This window comes from Nymphaea colorata, chromosome 10 (assembly GCF_008831285.2).
Source record: "Nymphaea colorata isolate Beijing-Zhang1983 chromosome 10, ASM883128v2, whole genome shotgun sequence".
Classification (NCBI taxonomy): Eukaryota; Viridiplantae; Streptophyta; class Magnoliopsida; order Nymphaeales; family Nymphaeaceae; genus Nymphaea; species Nymphaea colorata.
In genome coordinates, this window is record NC_045147.1 from 16,045,317 (window position 1) to 16,065,834 (window position 20,518).

Below are 20,518 nucleotides of genomic sequence, written 5' to 3' on the forward strand. Positions count from 1 at the left end.
TATATTGAGACCTATCACAGTCTTTTGTCACAAATCAGAGACACCCTTTCACCTTACATCTTCCTCGACAACATGTCACATCTTTCTACTTCAACACACGACTAGGATTAAAATTCTAGTTATCTAGCAAAAGCTCAGCCAAAGTAACATAGCAGCTCCACTTTGAACACCATCTTGATTGTTAACAGTTCAGTTAAATGCTCTGCAATAGAATTTCCTTCTTAAGCTTGGGGTTCACCACCCGCTCAATGGAAAAGACTTTGTTCCATATTATCTTCCTTTCATAAAGGTCTTTCGTTGTTTTTGACAATATTTACATGGTTATCTTTGCTGAAAAATGTTGGAATGGTTTATCATCCAACTGCTGATAAATAACATAAATCACCTTTCAATCTAACAACTTCCATTCACTGTTCATTGTTCTTTTCAGTTCTCAATCCCTTCAGAAGGGATGTACATAAAACATCCTTATAATCAAATAGATCTTCTATTTTTCCTTTCCAAATAATCTAATAATCTTGATTGAAGCAATTCATTTGACCAACTGTCAAATTTATCTCATATGACCCAAGAAGAGAGTGCCAACCTCTCTCTCGCACACCCAATTCTGGAAAACATCTTTTTTCTGGATTTTGTGAGAATAAATTGACAACTACTCAAAAACACCACAAATATATGGAAGGAAATAAAGGCAAAGTTCAAAGAGGAGAGAAAATTTCTGTGAGAAAACATTCAATTTAAGAGGGCGTTTGTTTGAGGTTGAAATACTGTAGAGAGGCAAACGCCAGAAAAAATTACGCTAGAAATGGGCCCATCCTGGTTGAAAGTTACCAAGGGCTCCGACTTTTTACTGAGGCAAATTTAGCCTGGCCACGGGCACTTCTTCCAAACGTCTCGTGTCCCCATCGACATTGCTTCGGCCTGAGCAGCAGCTTCCTTCGAACGTCCGGTGACAGGTAACTTCAGCCATCTCCTTCTCCCTGATTATCTCCATCATTGGTTTCATAAAATCATGGTATGGGTCCCTCGATCGCTTCACTACGGCGAAGCTCTCCTTCACCTTCCCGTCGAACGCACGCGGCAGAATCCACCGGAAACAGCACATCCACGCCGGCGAGATGGCAGCGCGGCCGGTGCCGCGGCGGGACTTGGCGGGCTTCCGCCTCCCCGACGACCTCTGATCCCGCAAGGCGGCTCCTGGATAGTCAGGAGGTGGTTTTGGAAGAAGTCGGAGGAGAAGCGTCTCTGTTTCATCCTCTTCGCTGCTGAACCAGCAGGACTCAGCCGTAGAGTTGCTGCGCCTCCGGCTCCTTGAGGAAGCCTTCCGCTCCTGACATATGCCCTCATGCCCTGGCTCCTCGCCCTTCTCTAAGGGGCCAAGAAGTAGAAGCCCTACGAAGACGCCGTGGAAGCCGGAGGGCAGGGGCCGGACGGAGGAAATGATTTGATGGCAAAGCGTTTGATGGATTGATGAGCATACTACGAGCTTGGCGTTTCATGTTAATGGCTTGTGGCGCATGTGTCCGATGGGAAAATTCCAATTAGTTGCTGAGAATCAACGCATCCTCCACGACGAGCAGGCATGGATGAATTTAACGTCGGGCCTGCCTCTCGGCTCTCCGGCGGCTCTGAATTGGGAGACCTCAAAGCGTATAACTTCATGTTTTTTTTTGTTATTCTCTCTGTACGTAGAGTAAAACACACACATGCACAACAGCCATCTTATATATTAATTTTCGATTTTGATATATAAAGTAATTTTTTTATATATTAATCAAGTAATGGTTTCGATTTCTTATATATTAATTTCCGATTTCGATATATAAACCTTGAGCTGCACCAAAATAAAAATCAGCAGACATCTGTGTTAAATTTTTATTTCATTTAAAAGTTGTTAAACAAAACGTATGTGATTATTGTTTACCAATATATTTTGGCTGCTCATCTACAACTGTTTTTATCCCCCTTCCTTAACCAACAAACACTTAAAATTTTCTCTAGCTCAACTTTTTATGGTTCATCAAACCCACCTCATTCTAGGATGAGGTGAAACTTCCTTTCTCCCAATGGAATTTTCTCATGGTAAAATTTTGCTTCTAAATCAGGAAAAACAATCAAACGCTACCTAAGGGATAAAACTACACGAGAAAACAATCCGCAAGAAAAAGAAAAGAGAGAGATTACACTAAATACCTGCAAATCCCAACAAAGCTATAAAAGATTACACTGAATAATACTAGCTTTCAAATGAAATGAACTAATAATGCTGGCATGTCCATTAACTATCTGAAAATATAATTGTCATTGCTTCCTGCAATTTCGATTATAGAGTTTTCTAGTTTTGTTTGCAGAAAAGGTTCCTCTGTATACTCACTGATGGCCACTGGATTTCTTTCAAATCGAGCAATAAAAAATGAACAAATCACAGGCTAAGTTTCATGGGCCAACTCAAATGCAGCGAATAGATTTGATGGGCTGATCTTTGTTCTGGGCGACCGAGCGAAACTACGTTCCTGCCGGGATAGACAAAACCCGCCAAAAATAGCAAAATCCTTACCGCCCGCCGCCCCTTTGGTGTGCTCCTGCCGAATCATACCTCTTTTCCTTCTTCACCTCTGAGCCTGGTGCTAGTGCCGCTAGGCCCGCTACTCTTTCTCGAGAACAGTGAGTGCTGCCTCGAACCCCTTTCCTTTTCTCTCTCTCGTGTTCGACTGTGCCACTCTACATTAGACCTTCCCGTTTGGTGAAAGAGCCCCTGTTACTGCCGGGTGGGCATTGCTCTGTGTGTGAAGATATCCAGTTTTGTGAGTTTTCCTTTTTAATATTTTGCTATGAGGTTCGGTGAAGGACTACTGAAGTTGGGCTTAGGAAGTTTCTGGGTGTTGGGTGATTTTCTTCAAGACGTTATGTTGTGCTCGTATAATCGTATATCTGTCAATTGAATGGCGGATTTTTTATGGGTCTGTTAGTGTCCATCTGTCGACGGGCCTTTTTTGCGTCTGTTCATGTGCTTCTCGCGCTATTTGTGGTCTATAACCGCCTCACTCGAGTACATGTTTCTCTTTGCGTCTTGCCCTCATGTCATGCTCCTCTCTGGCTCTTTCTCCCGGCTGCTTCAGAAACGGAAGCACAAGCCACCACCCAAGGAGTAGAAAACCAGGAAAAAATAGCGAAGGTTTTTCATCAGTTCATTAGTAAACTGGTCATGCAACAATTACTGCTATGGGATATTAAATTACTGAAAATTAGATAAAAAAGTGAACCATGATACTAATTCATACATGGCCAATTTCTGATCCCCTAGGGAGCAGTAGGCGGAACAAAATTACTACTTTCATCTAATCCCAACTTTGATTTTGGGGATCAGTTCACCAATCTGTAAAATTTCAAGCCAAATGCCTGACACGCTGTTTGCATTCATACCCTTTCGTAGTTTTCCTCTTGTTGCCATTGTGTTCACCATCTCCACCTGCTGTCGTATTCTGCACCTCTTGCTGCCATATTCCTGCTGTTATTCTTCCTCCTGCAGTTGTTGTTTCGCCCTCTCTTCTTGACTCAGTCTGCCAAGTAATATATGTCTATAGAATAGGATGTGTATGCTCAAACCTAAGAAGTTGTTGCGGTTTCACTACTTCTGTCGTCAGATAATTTTATCTTCCTATAAATTTTACTTTCTCAAGGAACACCTAGATAGTTAGTCAAGTTACAGTTCAAATATGATTAGACAACTTTGTGAAAGGTGAATTTATTCTTTTTGGCTTAGATAGGGATGGTAGTTAATTTCTTTTTCCTTTCAAGTAGGGTTGATATTTCAACTAGCTAATGCTTTTTAAGCAAGTTTGCCTCGTATGGTTAGTGGATCTTTATGGATTGTGGTGTGACATACTATCGCATGAAATAAATGGTGATTATATTGTTGTTGCACGATCATTCATTATATATTCTCACAAAGGCAAATTGCCAGTCTAAAAAAAAACTACGTATTGTTACAAGGGTACTTTGTTGATTATGAACTGTTATAGGAAATAAAAGGTTGATTGTATATTGTTAACAAATATATAGATTTAGTTCATTACCTTTTTCTCTTTTATTGGAAATATTTGACACTTTAGGATATGAAAACTATATGGGTTGGTTGTAAAATGTACATATCAGGATGCCTATTTGGTGTCTCCTTAAAATGTTTTTTAGTTTAATTTATAAACAAAATTTTCTTTTCACGTATGTGCCCACCCTGTTTTAAATTTGTAGCTCCATTTCTGTAGCCTGTAAGGATGTTTGTTCTGACATGTCTATTGTAGCAGGAGCGTAATGATGGGATGCAATATTCGTAATTTTTAGTTGTATCAAATCTTATGTCAAATTATTTTTCCACATGTTGAACTTAGCTAAATCTTATTTGTGTCTTCCCTTCATTTTTTTCTCATTTGTATTAGTATTTGTCATTTAATTTTCATGATTTGTTTGCAACAATTCTCTATTGATTTTCTAATTGTTAAGATGGTTTCCGATATCTTTGCTTTTTCAAGCTGGTAATTTGTTTCCATCTTTTAGCAAGTTTCCAGTGGTTCTCGACCTGCGTAAGAGGTCAACAGTGTTCCATTTGCTACTTTGGACTGGTATCAGTAATCAGTTATCTCTTTTCCTTTATCTCGTATTGTCAAATTTGCAAGGTGGAACACTTCATTTCCCTTATGATTTTCAGACAATCTTGCCTTATTTAATGGGTATACAGGATTTGATTCATATCCTTAATATTATTATCAAAATACAATTGTACATTAGGCTTCTTAAAACTGAGGTCTTGAGTATGTGTATGTAATCAGTGAACGAGTAAAAATGAGATGAGAAGATTGAGTGCGTGACTGTGACCTTCTTCCCATGGATTTAGTCCTTTTGGGCTGAATACACATGTTTTCATTTCCCTGCCATCCAAGGATGTCTTCAGTTTTCCTATTTCACCATCCCAAGCAATTACTGATTACTTTTCCTTTTTGTTTGCTGAAACAGGACAACAGGTATATTCTTTGCATGGCACCTTCTTTTAGTACCTTAGAGGCTTCTTGTCTTCTCAAGTCGTCCTTTCTGCCTCGCCTTTCTGCAAGTCCCTCAACTACCCGAGCGAGCCTTCGGGTTTCAATGAGTTCTAAACTTGATGTTGGTGCCCTGAGTCATAAAGATTACATTCTGGAGGCAGCTCGCCTTGCCTCATCCGACACCCTCTCAGAAACCCATCTTCACAAGGCCATCCCCTCACTCAATTCAAAGTCTAAAGGAAAGGTATATTAAAGCTGAATATCCCCAGTTTCTCCATGTTCAGATAAAGATTTGGCTCTCCTTTTTTCAGGTTAGAGATATCTATGAGTATGGAGATTATCTTGTTATTGTCACCACTGACAGGTTGAGTGCTTTCGACAGAGTCCTTGCCTCAATTCCATTCAAAGGCCAGGTTTTTTCTCCTTTAGATCTTCATCAATTTGTTTATGGACTTACTTCTAGCTTTTTTATTTTTTAAAAATGAAGGCACCATGGCTTCTGCAGTTGCTTCCATCCTTGTTGATGGTTTTGTGCTTGGCATGCTAGACAATCTTATGGTGCTTTTGGGTCTTTTGTTGTATTCTTGCAGCATGCTTTTCATTTGGAAGATATCTCTTGTTTGCTTGGCTGTTTCACTTGCCATTGCAAGTCTTAATTTCAATTGTGGTTATGTTCTGTTTGTTTTTCAGGTTCTTAATGAGATTAGCTTATGGTGGTTTGATCAGACACGGCACATTACTCAAAATGCTGTGATTTCTTCACCAGATAAAAATGTGACGATTTCAAGGAGGTGTTCAGTTTTCCCAGTTGAGTTTGTTGGTGAGAAATGCTTAATCCATTTTTCCACCTCTAGGTTACGTCTTCTAGCATTTACTGCACGAAATAATCACTACTGTTGTGGCATGAATATTGTGCACCAGTAGCCTTTGGTTCAGTTTTGTCTTTTGCACTAATTAGGTTGGCATGTTTCACTCATTCACAGTTCGAGGTTATGTGACTGGGAGTACTGATACTTCATTATGGACAGTCTATAACAAAGGCATAAGAAACTACTGTGGCAACCCTCTACCAGATGGTATCTTTGTCAATTAAGTTTCATACTGATGCAACACTGCATAACTTGCACATTTTTACTTTGGCTAATACTAGACCCTGTTATGAAGGTTTGGTGAAGAACCAACAGCTAGCAAAAAATATTCTGACCCCAACTACCAAAGCTAAAGACCATGATGTACCTGTAACTCCAGATCAGGTTTATTTCTCTTGACCCTTTTGTAAGTTTTCTTGTGAATAAACTGCTGTTTTGAATTGAACTTCACTATACAAATGTAAAACACTTGGTTAAATTTAGTAGTTGCTAGTTTTGGTCCTTCTATCCCATATGGATGGGAAATATTTAGGTGTAGTCCTTGATGATTATCACAGGTTAGGATACATCTATATGTAGGCCTAAGATGATCTTCATATGATTCTTTCACATTACATTTGGGACATTAAGTAACTTATGGTTTATTCTTTGAGCTCTACATCATCATGCAATATCTTGTGATTCTAGTCACCAGCTTGGACCCTTTAGTTTGCAATGAAATCTTTAATTTGTTGCAAAATTCTCTCATGAAGTTGCATGTATCGATGGCCTCATGTTTTTTAAATAACTTGCTCAGGGTTCTGCTTATATTAGGCAAGGAAATGAATAAAATATATAAGAAAATCCATTTGGTTTTTCTTATTGCTGCATGAAATGTTGCCATCTTCTTCTCAAATGAATGATCTTCCATATATGCAACTTCAGATAATTTTGATCTATGTAGTTTGAACATCAATGCTGACAATATTTCATTGGCTGTTCTTGACTTCATGTGTCTTGTAGAACAAGCATTGGTCTGGTGAATATGAAATCATGTCCTTAGTTTATCAAATAAATTGAATTTGCTGAAGAAAATTATAGTTTCTGGTCAGTTTCACTTTTGGTGAAATTTTGGAGTTTGTATGTGTGTGAGTTTTTACCAACAGAATGTATATTAAACTGTTTCAGTCTTAATGATCTTAAAGTAAAATTTAATTCTTAGCAGGTTATTTTGTTTCTTCTGAATTAACGGTTTCCCCCCTTTCTAGCAAAGGCTCCATATGCAAATAAATTATGTTAATTGTCATGAAATGCCTTTTCTGCCTTTGGTTTATGGATTAGACTGTAAGTTGACATGCACTTTATCTATGTCACAGATAATCAGTCAAGGTCTAATGACCCAAGATGAATTTGATGAAGCACGTGCTAAAGCATTAGCTTTATTTGAATATGGACAAGTAAACCTGCTGATCTCATTTTGTAGTTATTGTTGTTCCTTCCTTTTTGTTTGTTTCCTATCATTGTCATTTCTTTATATACACATGTTTAACTTCATGTCACATGAATTGACATTGGCTTCATATTGTTTGGTCTGTGATTGTTGCTTCGTACTATTCCTTTCCTTTCCTTGCTCTGCAATCTAGATTCAATTCAGTTGGAAGCTGAGCAGATGCTTCTATATTGGAAGATGTATTAACCCAGATATTGCTCAAGTGACAGTATCAAGGAACTCATTTCTCTCAAAAAGGTCCTAATAAGTTGAATAGTTGCGATCTGAATCTGAGGTACCTTGAATTCCAGGCCATGCTCACACAGTTTGTATTTTTATTTTTTTGGGGTCACCACAGCACAAAGTTGTGATGATTCATATTGATTTTTCATCTCCACTAAATACTGAAGACATGAAAGTTACGAACCCTTAGTTATGCATCCATTGGCACAATTGTTTTGATAGCGTGTACATAGGGCGTACTGCTTTGGAGTTTAATCATAAGCAAATTGAGGTGATATTTGCTCTGACTTAGCTTAATTTCGAACAATTGTTACTTATCTGTATTGTTTCTAATACATCCATAATGGCATAACCTGTGATGTCAGCGTGAGAAAAGAATAGATAGAAATTTACTTCATGTATATTAACATGTGATTTCTATGTTAATTTTGTAGTGCGTGAGCTTTGCATGCAGTTCATGTTTCTCATATGTCTGATTCATATTCCTGATGGCAGAACTCATGATGCATAGTGTCCAAAACATTGCATAAAAATAGCTTTCTGGAATTTAACGTGTGCATGTTAAGTTGCAATTTGTTGTGCTACTATAGATCCCAATTACTTTTCACTTATGTTTCTAATGCAAGTTTTTCTTCTAATGTCATTGTGGTGGGAGATAGCTTGTTGCTTCGAGTCATGGCCTCCTGTTGGTGGATACAAAGTATGAATTTGGAAAAGGACCCGATGGTAGCATTGTCTTAATCGATGAGGTCAGGGATCAGTTCTTGGAAAGGTCAATAGTATTGTTTCTTGATCATATTTAGTATACAGCAAAAAAACATTTTTTCCCTTTGATTTTGCATATTCTAGTGTATGGCCATCTGAAGACCATAAAATGGGCTAACACAATTAACCGTTTTTCGAGGGCATAGTAGATCTTAACATGATACCTCTGCAGGGAGTAGGTGACAGTACATGTGTAAGACAGTACTTACACACACACACATGCATATCTGCTATTCCACAATCCTGCAGCTGTGGATGTATTCTGATCCAGCAGAGAGCAGAGGTTCTGATAATAGTTGGAAAAATGCCCCTTGCTTTTCTTTTTGAAGGCTAGTGGCTTCCCTCTCTCAGTTACAGACCTCAAACTGTTCTCTAGTTGATAGAAGTTAGAACTAACAACTAACCTACTAACTGAAAGCACAAATTCTATCTAGAGGATGTCTTTGGTTCACTGACTGGTTATCCTTAGCTACTGCTATCAATCATTTTCACATCATGGTAGTTAACTTTTGGTGTTAAAACTTTGACATGGAAATCGCTACAAATTGAAGAAAACTGCATTCGATGTGCCCCTTTTTTCATTTCATTAACCCATTATGTTTTGTGTGTCCTATTTGAGGTGCTGTGGAAATCGAGTAAAGTAAAATATTAGCAATTTTCACTTCTTGTGTTTCTCCTATGTGAAATGAGGTGGAATTGAGGAAAGTACATTGGCAGCAATTAGTGTCATTTATCACTTAAAGAGATTAACCGACTTATGCATACTATTTGAATATTTCCAGGTACATACCCCTGATTCAAGCAGATACTGGATTGCTCAATCATATCAGAAGCGTTTGGAGAAAGGTCTAGAACCTGAAAATGTCGATAAGGTAGGTGTCATATATCTTTGTGTAGGTGACATCCGGTTTTCCTCTTATTTGGTCACTGGTCTTTTGCCATGCATTTATTGCTGTCATTGTTATTGTGTCCTGATTTGATGAGCTATATTAGGAATTCTTGAGATTATGGTTTAAAGATCACTGCAATCCATACGAAGATGAGGTTGGTTTCTTTTGGCTTTCTTAATTTCTTTTGAGCTGCACAGAACTGCAACCTTATTTGAGAATCATGTTGTGCAGATCCTTCCAAATGCACCATTGGATCTTGTTTGTGAGCTTGCTTGGCGGTACTTCTGTTTTCACACAAACTTTGATCTGATTATTTTGTTTCACAGTGGCTTAACTTATTGGTCCTTTTATGCAGTTATATATTCTTGTACGAGAAAATAACAAACAAAAAATTTGAGTTACCAAGAGCAGATGTAAATCCTAAGACTCCATTTTCTCTTTTTATGCAACAGGGTTCTTCATATTGATTGTCTTAATTATCACTTTTCAGGAACCTGTGCATGACCGTATATCCCGAAATGTTTCTGAAGCAATTTTGAACCTTGTCTAGCACTGATGGTGCAACGCAGATAAAGAGCTTTGGCTTGCTTGAAGGTAAAAATTAAGTGAACTGTGGTTCTACCTAGGTTTTATGTCTACTATATTGTCCAAGAATGTACCTGTGTGATATGGGCGAAGATCTATGCAGAAAATGACACTTAAATTTTGTGCGATTAATATAAACTAATATCATTCTTTTTTAGCTAAAGAACAATTTGTCTTATTTTAATCTCAGATGCCGTTTTTGCGTGATTGAAGCTTGGTAGCTCTCACAAGAAGCAGCGTAAAACTACTTCGGCTGATTTTATTAAATGGAATAAGCACGCGATGAGTGTAGGTTTTTTATTAATGGATGCCTATATAAGAGATGTATCATAACTTATGCGGCAAAAATATTTAAAGAAAGGTACATGTCAAATTGTTGGTATCTGTGGGTTGCTTTTCCCCCTCTGGATAGAGGTTATAGTAATCGGTTACTTGTTTTGACGGGCAAGTGCATTAACTTCCATAAAATCTTGGACGAATTCACATCATTTTGAGTGGTTGTGGGTTGGATGCAGGGTCAGATATGGGGGATCAGATTATACTCTTACAACTTTCTTCGGGCCTGTATAGGTTCGCATCATCTTTACTGCTCCTAGGCATTGATGCAACAAATTCAGATCTATGTGATCTTAGTAGAAACTCTGATGCGAATTCAGATCCTGTCTCAAGGCACGGCAAAATCTCCAATACAGGACACCACTCATCCTAAGCTATGCCCTGTAACCCTCTCACTACGTTCATTCCAGATGATTGATTATTAGCTTTTCTCTTTTCATAAATCTATGAGTTCTTTTGGAAGATCCAGCTTCCAAATTCTTAAATATGAAAACCTGACCTTTCTGAAGGAGCATAGCAAATTATGGGCACTCGGTGAAACCACGTATTATACCACCATCAAAACAATGCACCCACAAAACCACACATCATGAAGAATCCATAAACCATAAGCCAAGAAACCATCCTGTCAGGCTGTCCCACAAATAAAGCTGCGCATCCAGTTGGGTACCCATTGGGGCTTTCGGTTTCTCAGCCTGGGTGATAAACTGTGGCCTCGGTTCAAGACCATATCCGGCCCGACCCTATATGCATATAAAATTATATTTGTATATAATTTTCACCATAAATGTTATACATATATATATATATATATCGGGTTGGACCAGGCTGGCCCTGAACCTTGATGGTCAGGCTCGGACTCCAGGCCTGACTTTGAGTTGGACGAGGCCAGCCCCATGTCCAGCCCTAGCAGTACATTTTCCGCCAATGTCTTAAATTTCAGTGAACTTATTGCTACAAAATTCAGGAATGATCATTGTGTTCATAAGTAAGAAGTAATGTAGCATGTTTTATATATGTTTTTCAATTGAGTTCTTCCCCCTTTTGGGGGTTTTAAGTATTGCCATTTTGTGCGTTAAAAATATAAACCCAAACATTCCCAGAATGTCATGAACAAAAACTGAGCAGATAATGGACGTTGCTTTTGAAAATGTCACTACCGAATCTCGTATATGTGAGTCTGTGACTCCGTAATCCAAAGTAACTTGTGCCTCATGTATTAAATTGAAATTGACTGTTTTTTGGTTACTAAAAATTAGAAGAATAAGAAGTCCAGGTTTCCTATACATGCCCACGACTGAGAGCTCTCTTGTTCTCGATCTAGCCAGATCAAAATAACTTAAAGACTTCAAAGTTTTGCGTCTGTCTTCGGAAGACTTCTATATATGAGGAACACCGTTAGTTGAACGGACTTAAATAGCCTATAATGTCATAAAATCCAGTAATAGTATGTTCTTTTGATTCCAAAACAAAGCTTTCTTCAACTTATTGCCTTTCTCCAACTCATTATGTCTCGAAATGACAGATTTCTGCGCTTTCTATAAGCTAAAGCTTATGATAACACATGTCAAACTTCATGACCAAAGGCGTATAAGGAACGGAACAGATCACCAAGAGATGTTCTATGCTTGATCCATAAATAGAAGTTGGTCTCTGCCGTTCTTATTTTAGTTGTTCCATAGCAAAAAAATCCTTGGTTAATTCCTATCGTTCTACCAGAAAAAAAAATCCTCATTAGTTCGTCGGCATTTCTAAGATCTCCCGCTTGGAGACTTGATTTGAGGTAACCCAATTGAAGAAAAATTTACTCCAAGTGAGAGTTCTACTGAACCAATGTGCATAGAAAGAGAAGCTTTCCAGCACAAGGGCACAACTTCCGGGGAGCGCCATGGGGTTAATTCAAGGACAGAATGATGCCTCCTCCAATTTCCACTATGCTCTCATTAAGCACATCATGAAAGTGGAGATGAAGTACTGTTTACAGCTTTTATCGAAACAGAATGACAGGAAAGGAAGGGCAAACCACAGTCTGCGATTTCAGGATATATAACTCAGTTTAAATTTTAACGGCATTTTGCATCAGGTGATTCAGGTCCTGTGAAACATGTCATAATGCTTCTATGAAGAATTGCTAAAGATCTTGAATATGTAGAAGAATGATTGGAAAAGAGCACCAATTTCTAGATTCTAGTGAGAAGTTATAAATAGGAGAACCACATGAAGTAATATCATGCATGCCATAAATTTTTGCCAGAAAATGAAGTTATGTTAGGACTCTTCGAATTTTTGTCGCAATCTTTCGTTTTCTTTTTTTCTTTTTTTTTTTGTTTGTTTAGAGGATATCTATTAATATTCATCAGTAGTCATGCTCGCATGCATCTCCTTTAACTAATTTTCCAAAACAAATAGAATGAGATTAGTTGGGAATGCTTATTTTGCATTACGATTTGTACATTCTCGTCTTCTTCTTAAATGCACTCAATTGCAAGAAAAATCACGGGATCATGCGCGAGTGCAGCTGCAAAAAAATCAGTACTGTTGTGAAAATTACAACCATTTGAACTCGTGATTGAGCAACAATCACATGTAAAAGAAATCATGTGCTTAGAAAAGGGGGGAGAGAAAGAGAGAGAGAGAGAGAGAGAGATTGATTTTATTGAAGGAACGTCAACATAGACGCCGATCACGTTTAGATCTAGTGGGGCCCAGCCTATATCTAATCTCTAAGATTATTGTCATGTGTTTTATAGAAACTTGAAAGAGAGAAAAAAAGATTATTGTCATGTGTTTTATAGAAACTTGAAAGAGAGAAAAAAACTATGTTTTTTTGTCTAACAGAAGGAAAAGAAAAGAAAGGAACAAACAATGGACACCTAAAGACCTCACAACCTAGGAGGGTTCTCTCAGGGAGGGGGGGGGCCACTTGGGCCGTGGCTCCATCCAAATAAATTGAAAAAAAGAATATATTAAAAAAATTAAAAAATTTTAGTTGCATCATGTATTTTTTGGATTCGGGTTTAATTTGGATCTATCCAAATCAGTTCGTAGGACCGTTTGGCCCGCTCCTAACAAAAGTCTTGAACTCCACCCCTGGTTTTACTACTGTGTGTGTGTGTTTTTTTGATCCATTGAGTGGAGCTTTGACCTCATAAAATCCAAATGAGGGGTCCAAATCTCTAACCTGAGTCAAATATGTCTGCAAGTACTGGGATCACACCTTAGATGTCGAAGCATTTTGAAAGAATGTTGCTGTCTTCAAGAAAAATTAAAGCTTCCTACCTTCCAGCTTATTTGCGAGATACTATCTCATACGATATTATCTTTGACTCTTGAGTTTGAATTCTGTGATTGCCCATCTGTTTTTGGGTTTTGACATACTTCTTAACTATAAACATGCAAGGACATTGCCTATAACATCCCACATGCAGGAACTTCACAAGAATGATCTTGTCAAATGGTGTCAGGCTATATGTGGACTTGGCTATTATCCTGTCTCTTAGTCAATTAAGTTATGAACTTTGTGCCTTAAGGGGCACAGCTCAAATGGGCGAGCAGGAGGTGCTTGTGTGGTGTGTTCCCAGTTTGATCCATGGTGGGCTATGCTCCGGTATAAAAAGCAGGGTGGGCTCTACATGCAAGTTGAAGCATGGGTTGTTCCATCGTTTGATACCAACGTAGTTCTGGACCCTGAAAACAAAAGAAATGAAGAAAGCTTCAGAAAACAAAAGAAAGGAAGGGAGAATAACCTCCCACTCAACCTCCCCAAAAAAAAAATGCTGCACTTTGCATTAGTTGTAGGTCAGGTCGATGTGCTTAGTGACATGTATGATTATGATAATGTCAATGTATGGAATATCTACGTTTATCTCTTGTTATCCTGCATCTTGTCTTTCTATTCTCCAAATAAGCATGCAAAAGTGTGTAAAGATTGCTATGAATCACCTTCTCGACAAATATTATTGCCAAATCGCAATCGATGGGCCGAAGGCAAGGACAACCAACTAATTAAGGGCTATAATTAATTCACTGTCCGAAATCTCCAGTTACAAGTAAAGACGAGAGTGTACCAACCGATGTTAATCTTCATTGATTTTAAGTCAAGTGGTAAGGTTGGTTGATTTGGACCATCCAAGAGCTCTGATACCAGTGAACAAAGTGGAGAAAAAAGGGGGAGGAAGACTAGACTCGACCAGAGGAGAAGTAAGAAGAAAACGATTCTTCAGGACGGGAGAGGTCAGCCATCTAAGACACCAGCCTGACACGAAAGCCTTCTTCCCATCCGACGGCTGGAGGAGCCCTTTGATTTCCAGATGGACGGCGGAAATCGAGTCCCCATCGAGGGAATTTCTTCTTGGGTGGGCCAACGGCTCTCTCTGTCGCTCTCCTCCCCAAAGGCATTTAAAACTCATTAGCAACGCCGGTTGGTTGGCGGTTGGTCGTCGACTCGCCGGCGAAATTTTGGCCAATTCGAGCTTGAAACGTGTTTGGTAGGCTGGCGTTTGGTCCACCCTCTTCCTCCCGTCTCCATTTATGTGCGTGGCCGCGTTCGGACCCGCTCGTCCGTCCGGCCCCACAGACTGTTCGGGAACAGTACGAGGCAGTCCCTCTCTAGATCCATCTTTTTCTTTTTTCCGTTCAATACTTATAAAAATGACAGACAAGGATGAATCATCGACACATTTTGAGGGTTTTTTCCTTTTTATGTAAACACTTATGGTATTAAAATTTAATGTTAGGATGCTGTTTTTGTCTTTGAACTTGGTTGTTTTCATCAGGAAACATGAAGAAATCAAGAAGCTTTGTATTTCAAAGTTCGGTAATATATCGGTTTTTATTTCTTTTCCTTTTGTTTACGAGAGATTTAGGAAGGAGGAAATCAGGTACAGAAAAATTCAATGTGAATGCAATCAAACGCTTTTGTTTGTGAACTGTTGCCAATCAAAGTCTTGAACTAGAATTTACAAGAATGTTGCACCTAATTCGCTGTAGACATCAATACCAATGATCATTTAAATGGTGCATTTTTCTTGGAGGTACGAGTAGAATTATCATATCATAAATGACGGGGAGAAGGGTAGCCGACTTCTCTCTTAACACAAATTGGTTTGTTCTTTCTAACCTCAATAAAGGAGTAGCAGGTGTGGACCAAGAATTTTTTTTGTTGCAGGGGCCGAACTATAGTTTTAAAATTTTAATAAAGATCGTAAAAGAAATTTCAAAATGTTTTATATCCTACCCCACGTGTAGCTCTTTCACTCAGTGCCCTAAAAAAGAAGAGGACTAAAAGGGTCCGCCAAAGAAAGGTGGACTCTTAAAAAAAAAAAAAAGTCATTTGTTCGCATTTTGTCATTTCAGGAGAACTGCTTTAATTTTTTATATTTAAGGGTATTTTGGTCATTTTGTATTCAAATGGGCTATTCATCAATCTGTTGTCGCCATGAAATGCAAGCATCATATGCTGTTTTGGAAACTTTGAGGCACATTTGTAATGTATCTATTTCAAGTATATATTTGTTTAGATCAGTACTGGTTCTGAAGAACAGTTTGTTCCTGGCCTTTTAGGAAGTGACTACTAACGAACTAGAGATCTATTCTGATGTCCCCTCCCATTTCATTGAAGAGGAATCTTTTTATTATATTGTTATTTATGTCTTCTTGGGCAGTTTTTTCTTTTGAGGAACTGGTAGTAGCTGATGCTTTGACCTATTAGATTTGCTGCTTTAGTTGTTGGTTGGTATGAATTCTTTGCCTACTACTAAGAAAGCCATTTCTGTTGCTCTAGCCTAAACAAGAAACGTATATATCATGTATTTTAGGTTTCATTCAGTTGGAAAGATATAACTTAGACCACCTAATCTTTACCTTCTTTATATTCTAATGAACTTTTCATGTCGTAATGTACACTATTATTAGATCATGACCACAATTATTTGACGACAACAAGAAGGAATGTCCGTTCCCTGCAGGAAAAACTTGCCAACAGTATTTGTTTCTTTCAGTACTTTATTTTTATAAATTTCTTATTAGGTCATATTCCCAAATGCATGCCTCAAATTACTGATTTTCATGATACATGGCTCACTTATAAACTCAAGGACATGACAATTATGCCTATCCGAAACTTTTCGTGTAGATGTGAATAATAATATATTATTTTCGAAGTTTCACGGATTTAACAATCTTTCACGTGTACACCATAATATTAATGATAATATCATATGGTTGTTACTATAGCAAAACGTAACGTGCAACTGGTCGAATCTAATAATCGATCCATACATTATAAATGCTGACAAGTGACAAGTGTTGATAGGAGATAATAAATGATCGATATATTGCATCACTTTCAATACTTTTATGATCTGATCGATTATGTTAGCTGGCCAGATCAGAGCGCCTTGGTGTCTAGAACGCCACTTTGAAGTCTAGATGAGACGAGTAGTCAAACAACCCTTTCAATGGTAGTTGGTGGAGCTCCCACCGCCGGATCTGTGTAACGGACGGTGGTGATTTCGGATCTCAGTCTCTTGGTCAGGTGGGTTCACCGAGTTCCTTCCAGCTCCTCACAAGTACGACTTGGCTGTCCACTCGTGGTATTGGTCTCGATCGATCAATTCACGGTGGCCGTCGATCAGTCAAAATGGACGGTGGTGGTGCCGGAACGACCACCTCCGGTGAGCTGCCGTCGTCCGTTCCTCTAGTCTCTTTCCTGGCATTTGCATGGGCCACCGTTTGCTGACTCCAACTTAAAGGCCATTGATGGCACAATTAATGTACTCTTCGTGGCAACTCAACTATTTTGTCGCCAAGGACACCTCGCTTTATTAATCAATACATCAAGTTGCATGTCTCATTAAGCCCTCATCAGGGAGGGCGCTGAAGGGGCACGCAGAGAAATTACCGATTTCTAACTCTTGCCTTGTATATACTTATATAAAGGGACTAGATTCCTATGAATAATAGGCATTCCATCCATTTAACAGTCCCCCAATGATACCCATCAGACTATTGCCTCTCACTCACACACTCCCAGCCATTCATCAGTCCGCTGTGTATATTATTGGCTGGATTCCAGAGCATTCTGGTGCGTGTGTTAGAGGCCTACTAGAGGAATATATATATATATATATATAGGAGGTGTGACTCATCACAATACTACTCTTGCTCAAACATGTTTAATTTGAGACTTTTGATGGGATCTAATACTACTTTACTTAAAATAGCACTATATATATATATATATATAATCCTCATGCCTCTTATACATGTTGCCCGAAGTGCATGTGTGATCCATCATAATGGATAATGAAAAGAAAAACGATCACAGAAAGGTGGTGGATATTTTTATCATTTAGCATTACTTCACACATTTTTCTTTTCTTCTTGTTTTTTTATCAATTGTTTATCATGATAAACATTATGACCCTTATGAATAAAATGAGTGATTCTAGATAGCTAGAATCATCATTTACTTGTTTTATTTGTCAACCGTCCATCAAGAATGATGTGCTGGCTCTCATGAGCAATTGGGTGACTTTTCATATATATATATATATATATATATATACATGTTTTGAGACTCTGTAGCTGGGGGCAAAATTTTTTTTACTGCTGGCGTTTTAGGCTGATGGAAAACGCAGGTCCAGCAGATACCCAGCACATTGACAACGGCGTGACTTTAGTGAGTTTGTTGCGTTAAAAACGCGGTCGGAAACTTTTTCTTTCCATCAATGTCTCGTAGCTGCAACGCCCACATGCATTTTTACTACCAAATATTTCCCCAAAAAACTGACAAGAAACAATGACCATACCAAGATAAAAATCATGCAGATTAGAGGAGTTGAGGTGGGGGGTCATTGCATCCAGTGTACTCGGGCAGAGCACCTGCTATATACTTACTTCCCTCCTCTCCAATAGCAACACAGCCATGCGGTAGTGGGACTTGGGACTCGCACTCTCTAAGCAGTACGTGTGCAAGGAAGCGATTTAGATGCTCGGCCAGATCATGGAATCCCGTGATCTCGTCGTCGCAGCGTACGCCGATGTCTGTTTAGGCTCAACCGTTTCCTACTATACCATAAAGAAAGGAACCAATTATATTGTTCGTGAAAATTAAATTTATGTACGTAGCTAAGCAACCCAATTTAATTGATTAATTAAGTAACAGGTGGCTTCTACAGTTAAGCCACGTCCTCTCTCATCTGCGCACATTCAAGACTTCTCCCTCACCTCTCCTCTTCCTTTAAATTCTTCTCCCCTCCCAAGAAGCTCCTCTGCATTACTCCCCACTTTCTTCTTCTTCTTCTTCTTCTTCTTCTTCTTCTTCTTCTTCTCTGCCATCTGATTAAGATGCCTCCGACTCTTCCAGACTTCTCTTCTTCTGTCCGTCTAAAATACGTCAAACGAGGCTATCAGTACCTAGTGAATAACTTCCTCACCTTCCTCCTGGTACCCGCCATGGCCACCTTAGCCATTCACATAGTCCGGCTCGGCCCGGACGACATTCTGGCCCTCTGGCGGTCGCTTGAGTTCGACGCGGTGCAGATGCTCTTCTTTGCCCTCGTCATGGTCTTCCTCGGCACCGTCTACTTCATGTCGCGGCCGCGACCGGTGTTCCTCGTTGACTACGCCTGCTTCAAGCCGCCGGTCACCTGCAGGGTGCCCTTCTCCACCTTCATGGAGCACTCCAACCTCTTGGAGCACTTCGACAAGAAGAGCGTCGGCTTCCAGATGAGGATTCTCGAGAGGTCGGGGCTCGGCGAGGACACCTGCCTCCCGCCGGCGCTCCACTACCTCCCACCTAAACCCAACATGGAGGACGCCAGGGCGGAGGCCCAGCTCGTCATCTTCTCTTCCTTGGACGACCTGTTCAAGAAGACGGGCATCAGGCCCAAGGACGTCGACATCCTCGTCGTGAACTGCAGCCTCTTCTCGCCGACGCCCTCGCTGTCCGCCATGATCATCAACAAGTACAAGATGAGGAGCAACGTCCGCAGCTTCAACCTTTCCGGCATGGGCTGCAGCGCCGGGCTGATATCCGTCGACCTGGCGCGCGACATGCTCCAGGTGCACCCCAACTCTTACGCCGTGGTGGTCAGCACCGAGATCATCAGTCCCAATTGGTACGCCGGAAACGAGCGCTCCATGCTGCTGCCCAACTGCCTCTTCCGCATGGGCGGCGCCGCCATCCTGCTCAGCAACCGCCGGAGGGAGCGGAGCCGTGCCAAGTACCGGCTCCTTCACGTGGTCCGGACTCACAAGGGTGCCGAAGACAGGGCGTACAAGTGCGTCTACGAGGAGGAAGACAAAGCCGGCAAGGTGGGCATTTCCCTGTCCAAGGATCTCATGGTGATCGCCGGGGAGGCCCTGAAGTCGAACATCACGACGATAGGCCCCCTGGTCCTGCCGGCGTCGGAACAGCTGCTCTTCGTCTTCTCTCTCATCGGCCGAAAGATCTTCAACCCCAACTGGAGGCCGTATATTCCCGACTTCAAGCAGGCCTTCGAGCACTTCTGCATACACGCCGGCGGCCGGGCGGTCATCGACGAGCTGGAGAAGAACCTGCAGCTGTCGGCGCAGCACGTCGAGGCGTCGAGGATGACACTGCACCGGTTCGGGAACACCTCCTCCTCATCGCTGTGGTACGAGCTGAGCTACATCGAATCGAAGGGGAGGATGAAGAAGGGAGATCGCGTTTGGCAGATCGCGTTCGGGAGCGGATTCAAGTGCAACAGTGCGGTGTGGAAGTGCAACCGCAGCATCAAGGTCCCGGTGGACGGTCCATGGTCCGACTGCATTCAGAAGTACCCCGTCTACATCCCAGACGTCGTCAAGCTCTGAAAAATTAATCAAGCTCAGTCAAGAGTTTACACACCCATCACCATCGTCATCCTGTTTCTGTCGTCTTCATCCTGCCTCCATCATAGGCCTTCCTTTTGTCTAATCCTTGTGGTTGAAAGCAATCCTTTGGTGGACACCACCCCCCGTATATCTTCTTTCCTCGCTGTAATTGAATTCTGCTCGGTTGGTCTGCACCCTAGACATGGATGGTTAATTGCATGTAAGTGTGAGATGTACTTTCTGTTGTATAAAAAGAGGTTCGATCGGAGAGAAGACAGTGAGGTAATAGTAGCGAGCTAGTCGGTTTCCTTTTCGTTCGTGATCAGTGCGTCCTCTTCGTAGCTGTGACACCGGGCGGTCGAAGTAAGAAGAAGTAATGGGCGGTGGTCCGTTACAATGGCCTTTACTGTTTAGCAATCTCCCAATCGCAGAAAACAGTGACAACTTCTATGTTTAATGCCCATTTACTCTTCTGGCATGCATTAA

General features: G+C 40.3%; 3 protein-coding genes across 4 annotated transcripts; 2 read left to right on the forward strand and 1 right to left on the reverse strand.

Annotated features, from left to right (window-relative positions):
- Positions 1-847: 847 nt before the first annotated feature.
- On the reverse strand, positions 848-1,495 carry LOC116262651 (transcription repressor OFP7-like; the record flags this gene model as incomplete). Its single annotated transcript, XM_031642136.1, has 1 exon — positions 848-1,495. A coding segment is annotated over one exon (648 nt), but the record flags the coding sequence as incomplete, so codon positions are not given.
- Positions 1,496-2,027: 532 nt separating this feature from the next.
- Positions 2,028-10,309, forward strand: LOC116263298 (phosphoribosylaminoimidazole-succinocarboxamide synthase, chloroplastic). 2 transcript variants are annotated; one of them, XM_050080299.1, is made up of 14 exons: positions 2,037-2,664; positions 5,011-5,280; positions 5,348-5,449; positions 5,727-5,856; positions 6,020-6,112; positions 6,201-6,289; positions 7,261-7,341; positions 8,276-8,365; positions 9,164-9,253; positions 9,375-9,425; positions 9,503-9,549; positions 9,627-9,684; positions 9,762-9,865; positions 10,047-10,309. In XM_050080299.1, the coding sequence occupies exons 2-13, from the start codon at positions 5,032-5,034 to the stop codon at positions 9,819-9,821; spliced, it is 1,140 nt and encodes a 379-aa protein (XP_049936256.1). In that variant the 5' UTR covers positions 2,037-2,664; positions 5,011-5,031; the 3' UTR covers positions 9,822-9,865; positions 10,047-10,309. The 2 variants fall into 2 exon arrangements, with proteins under 2 accessions (XP_049936257.1, XP_049936256.1); XM_050080300.1 differs by lacking the exon at positions 8,276-8,365 and having other exon boundaries at positions 2,028-2,664.
- An 8,130-nt stretch (positions 10,310-18,439) lies between these two features.
- Positions 18,440-20,518, forward strand: LOC116263360 (3-ketoacyl-CoA synthase 6-like). The gene has a single exon (XM_031643068.2). The coding sequence runs from the start codon at positions 18,542-18,544 to the stop codon at positions 20,030-20,032; it is 1,491 nt and encodes a 496-aa protein (XP_031498928.1). The 5' UTR covers positions 18,440-18,541; the 3' UTR covers positions 20,033-20,518.

Bases quoted from the DNA above. Each gene is read 5' to 3' on its own strand.
- LOC116263298 (XM_050080299.1), top strand. From the start codon at position 5,032: ATGGCACCTTCTTTTAGTACCTTAGAGGCTTCTTGTCTTCTCAAGTCG. The intron at 5,281-5,347 runs GTATATTAAAGC...TCCTTTTTTCAG, and splicing joins ATTCAAAGTCTAAAGGAAAG to GTTAGAGATATCTATGAGTA. The intron at 8,366-9,163 runs GTCAGGGATCAG...GAATATTTCCAG, and splicing joins GCATTGTCTTAATCGATGAG to GTACATACCCCTGATTCAAG.
- LOC116263360 (XM_031643068.2), top strand. From the start codon at position 18,542: ATGCCTCCGACTCTTCCAGACTTCTCTTCTTCTGTCCGTCTAAAATAC.